Below are 4,477 nucleotides of genomic sequence, written 5' to 3'. Positions count from 1 at the left end.
CGAGGAAAGGCGTAGTACGGGTAACAAAATCCTGCCACAATCGCTTTATTCAACGCAAATGTATTAGTCAGTCACAAACATCGAAAAGCATCATCAAGAGTGGAAAACAAACAACCAGGATCCGTTCGCTGAGGTAACTCGGTCGCCAGCGGGTTCGTTGTGGTACTTATTTAGAGGCAAACTGTATCACCCCGTACTCGCCCGTTACCATCCACGAGGGGTCCGCCTTCGACAGCTTCTCGGATAACCCTTCAGGCATGCCGCAGATCAAATCCGCCTTCACGGTTCGCAGGGTGCAGAGATTGGTGGGTAGGAATCCGCGCAAGACGTCGGGAAAGGGTGTCGTGTAGGGAAAGTTGAAATCGCCCAGCAACTTCCGATAGTTGAGATCACCCTTGAAGATGAGTAACGCGGCGTGGCTCAGCGTCTCGTACAGGGACGGTGCTACATCGGCCATACGGTGAAACTCGTACGGCGAGGTCCAGAAGTTATCAACCGGACGGAGCTCGAATGCGCCGGACTGGAAATGACGCTTCAAACGTTCACCAAATTGCGCCAACAGCGGTTGCGTCGCATTATCCGCCAGCGTATCGAGGGTCCACTGCATATCCTTCGGTGTCACATCGGAAATGTACCACGGAATAGCCTTCACGTTGAAGCATACCTTCGATGCAATTCGATGTTGGATGATAAAATCCGCCAGGCAAAGATCGGTAAACAGCTCGTAGCCCGAGTTATCGTTGATGATTTCCACTACACCCGATTCGGCTGCATTCGCCACCAGGCAATCCCATATAGCTTGCGTTTGATCACTGACAATGCAACGATCGAGAGCATCCAACAAGCTGAACGGATCACCATCCTGCTTTACATCCTGTCCTGCGCTGATCGAAAGATCACAACGGTTACCCCAGAGGTTGAGCTGCGACGAGAGAGCATATATTGTTTCAGGTCGCGAAAAGCCAAAGTGACAAACGTCGTAATCACACGAAACCTTCGTCGCCATACCTTCAACAGCTTCCGGAAGAACTCGCCGATTTCTTCGCGTGATCGGTTGGTTTCGTTGAACGCATTGATCGATCGCACCACAGCTACCATCGCGTCGTACGAATTTGTCAGGGCCTTATGCTTTTGCTGCTGAAAGTAGTCCAGCTTTTGCAGCGTTGTTCTGAACATAGCACAGATTGTTGTTGCATTCGTTAGTTCGGTTGAATTCTCAACGGTCGTTAGTTCCGTAGACTTACGTGTTCTCGAAGATGTTGTTAAGCCGACGGTACATGTACGTCTCCGCGTACAGCCAGCACGCCGAGTAGTACGAGTTCTCTTCACCCAACCCCTCAATGAAGCTGTTCCACAGCGTCTCATCACCGACGCTGCTGCGGATGGGTTTAAAGTCCTTATCCGTCTGCAGCTCGTACTTCAGTTTCGATATTTCCCCGATAGCCGACTTCAGCTCGTCCCGCGCCGTGTCTCCACCAAAGTTTGTCGCTATCTGCTCCTTATCCTTCGACAGCTGATCGATCACCTGCGTCAGTATGATCGGTAATCGTTCACGCATCGTATAGAAACCGAATCCCCTGGAAATAAATAGGATCATTCCTTGTTTAATGATGCAACAAAACAAAACCCGCCTGCAGTGTGCTCACTGGACTCTACTACTCACTGCTTGTATTGCGCCTTGAGGGGCGCATTGAATGGAGGCTTTTCATCGATCAAGTTGTACTTTGTGGCCAGCTCGGTCATGGCTAGACTGATGAGGGACTGATGAGGAACTGATGATTTTTTAAACCAAGCTCAGCAAGCAAGTAGGCGGCTCTTCGCTACTGTCCAGTTGTTTCTCTCGATAGCCAGCAACATAAACGCTGTGATGATGTTTTTGATGATGGTCTCTGCTACGCAAAGAAGCATAAATCCGCGTGAACCACACGGTGCGTGCGATGGTTTAGGGTAGATTACTATTTTTAGAATCGTCACGATCCCTATCCTCGTACTCGTCGAAATGGGTAGAAAATGCTCACCAGCTGATGTCGGTCGGCGAAAGATGGTACTCCGATGCTTCAATTCGTTAGCAATTGTTAACTGAAGGCTTCAATCCCATACCGTAAGTTGCCCGGTTGGCGGGTTTTGTATGGCACAACCCGGTTCACGCTCGATATTCCCCAAAAAAAACCTCAACGGCGGCACCTACGACTACTACGATCAGCTGTTGTTGAATGAATGTTGTGACATTTTGACGCTCCGGTGAAAATTATAAACTCTGCAAAATACTCCGGATGTCTGTTTGCAGGGTTTAATTTTTGTAGCGTGTTGATATTTAAAGCAGAACAGAGAGTGTAGAAAAAAGGAATAGATCACATTAGGTGATTCCTTGTTTATTTCTCTAAACGTGTCAATAAGAGGACACTAGCACGGAAGTAGAATAAGAAGAAGAGTCCAACTTTCCGAATCCGGCTGGCCCGGTTACCGTTTCTGCTTATTTAAAGCGCTGTTAATGCGCCGTAATTCCATCACGGAGGAAAACTCATGAATTCTAAGCAAGGTGATCTTTTCCTTCACCAAACCGGACGAAATATCACGCTCGGAGATGTCCGCCAGTAGGCTCTCGTTCTCCGGTACACAGATCTCCAGCAACTCGGAATCCAGCTTAACGCCTTCCGCTTTCGCTTCATCGAATCCCTCGATGATTCCATCGTGAGTGCGCACGTCCGTGGCGAATTGAGGCGGAGTTTTGCGGATATCGGTCAGATCGGCGATTATCATGTTGCCATAATCGCAAAGAAATAGTGCCGGCTTGGAATCACCGACGGTCTCGTGGCATACGGCACGGTACCACTTGTGCCAGCAACGCACTAGACAAAGCTCACCGTGTCGCGGTGTCATGTACCGTTGGAATGTGGCCACCTTTTTGCCGTAGTGCTGTAGCTTGTTGTGCAAATCCTCCAGGTACGCTAGGTCGCTGGTGGCGATCCAAGTGACGCGCGAGTCCAGCTGAATGGTCGTTTTGTTGAGAATGAAGATTTGAATATTTTTACCACGTGCTGGTGCCGGTTGGGTTAGATTCTGTGAGAGGCGAGAGAAATAGAGAGCCAAAATTATATTGATCTTACAAAAGTACGCGATCGATTCAAGTCATACCTTGTACATGATGAACCCTTCGTGGTCACTGTCCGTCAGCAGGGCAGGCACGATAATTTTGTCGTTGATTGTTTCGTTAACGCTCTTACCCTCGCGGCTGGTGCGTAGCTGTATGTTGACCATGTTACGATCCACCACCTGGTGTGTCATGTACAGCGTTTGCCCCTTCAGCCGATTGAGGTAAGCGATGGCCTGCTCAACCGTTCCGTACTCTTCCGTAATACCCGCCAACAGCGTCTTATACACGAACACCTTCCGATATTTAAGCTCGGCATCATCAAGCGGAAGCAATGCATCCCAGGGAACGATCTGTACCGTTCCGTGTTCGATGAACACACACTTACATCGTTTTCTGTTAAACGTCGCATCGGTTACCAGGACGCGACCGTACACACCAAGTGGAGCATACGGGGCAAGATATATTTCCCCTTCTACTGGTTCAGCATTCAAACCATCACGGGCACCGAGCAGATAGCCTGCCTTGGCCATATCACCGATCGTTTTAAGATACTCTCGGTTCGTCGCCTGATCGGCCGATCGAACGTATACACAGTTCTGCGACAGAACAGCTGTAATGAGCACCTTTGCCTTGGTGGGAAGATCATCGCGTATCAGTGAATTGTGGCCACTGGTGGATAAAGTGGTCTTATTTTCCTTGCCACCACAGCCAGTATCTTTATCGATTGCTCCACTCGGATCACCGCCACAGATGATCGTGTGTTCGGTGTGGTGAACACTTTGGTGGTTAGTGGAGCAGTACGATGTACTACATTTGTCGCAGTACGCGAAACCGTAACCATGGCAAACGACGCAACGTTTTACTGGACCGAAGCGACCTCTTTCCGTTTCCTCCAGGCCGTGGTGTGTGTAGATGGCATTGTGGGATTTGATGGCCAAAGCTTCCTTTTCTGTCGCTTGCTCGCGCTCCTCTACACAAGTTTCGCTGTTTTCGGAAATGCTGAAAAAGCACGCCGGGTCCGTTTGGCGCAGCTTCACGTTGGCATCCGAGGGTGGCAGGTAATCCGAGCGCGTGATTAAAGCGTTGCGTTTAGGAAACCGAATGGGTAGTGGAATCGAGAATGCCAAATTGAATCGACGCTTCCTGCTGGCCTCTTCCCACGACTCATCGGGTGTTTCCAAGGTTGTGGCGTTTGCCGCCTTCGATGAAATGACCACCGGTGTCTCCTTAGGTCGTGCAAAGTCAGCTTGAAATCGGAAACCGAGCTTACTGTTCAGCTGCTGCACGGCTATCGTGGCCTCGCTTTGGGGAAAAAAGTGAAAGAAAAAAACGACGAAACGGATTAGTACCACGTTGCTGGCGCTCCGCTTCCGTGGGAGGATT

At 49.7% G+C, this 4,477-nt stretch overlaps 2 protein-coding genes across 3 annotated transcripts in view; both read right to left on the bottom strand.

Moving 5' to 3' along the window:
- Positions 1-2,197, bottom strand: LOC125954290 (damage-control phosphatase ARMT1-like). Of its 2 annotated transcripts, none has more exons than XM_049684458.1 (5): positions 2,019-2,197; positions 1,664-1,892; positions 1,245-1,577; positions 1,009-1,168; positions 1-922 (listed from the first exon to the last, which is right to left on the bottom strand). In XM_049684458.1, exons 2-5 carry the CDS (start codon positions 1,741-1,743, stop codon positions 167-169), a joined length of 1,329 nt encoding a protein of 442 aa, XP_049540415.1. In that variant the 5' UTR covers positions 1,744-1,892; positions 2,019-2,197; the 3' UTR covers positions 1-166. The 2 variants fall into 2 exon arrangements, with proteins under 2 accessions (XP_049540415.1, XP_049540416.1); XM_049684459.1 differs by having other exon boundaries at positions 1,664-1,889.
- A 148-nt stretch (positions 2,198-2,345) lies between these two features.
- The window catches only part of LOC125954264 (protein vreteno), a 2,452-nt gene continuing 320 nt past the window's right edge, over positions 2,346-4,477 (bottom strand). The window contains exons 2-3 of the mRNA XM_049684416.1: positions 3,136-4,396; positions 2,346-3,060 (exon numbers count right to left, since the gene is read on the bottom strand). Coding sequence (XP_049540373.1) covers positions 2,461-3,060; positions 3,136-4,396 — 1,861 coding nt within the window. The 3' untranslated portion in view covers positions 2,346-2,460. The remainder of the gene's footprint in view (positions 3,061-3,135; positions 4,397-4,477) is intronic.

The sequence above is a fragment of the Anopheles darlingi genome, chromosome 3, assembly GCF_943734745.1.
Source record: "Anopheles darlingi chromosome 3, idAnoDarlMG_H_01, whole genome shotgun sequence".
Lineage (NCBI taxonomy): Eukaryota > Metazoa > Arthropoda > Insecta > Diptera > Culicidae > Anopheles > Anopheles darlingi.
The sequence above is the reverse complement of the archived record's forward strand: the minus strand, read 5'-3'. Positions and strand labels throughout refer to the sequence as shown.

Bases quoted from the DNA above. Each gene is read 5' to 3' on its own strand.
- LOC125954290 (XM_049684458.1), bottom strand. From the start codon at position 1,743: ATGACCGAGCTGGCCACAAAGTACAACTTGATCGATGAAAAGCCTCCA. The intron at 1,578-1,663 runs GTGAGTAGTAGA...ATTTATTTCCAG, and splicing joins CTCAAGGCGCAATACAAGCA to GGGATTCGGTTTCTATACGA. The intron at 923-1,008 runs GTATGGCGACGA...CTCTCGTCGCAG, and splicing joins TCTTCCGGAAGCTGTTGAAG to CTCAACCTCTGGGGTAACCG.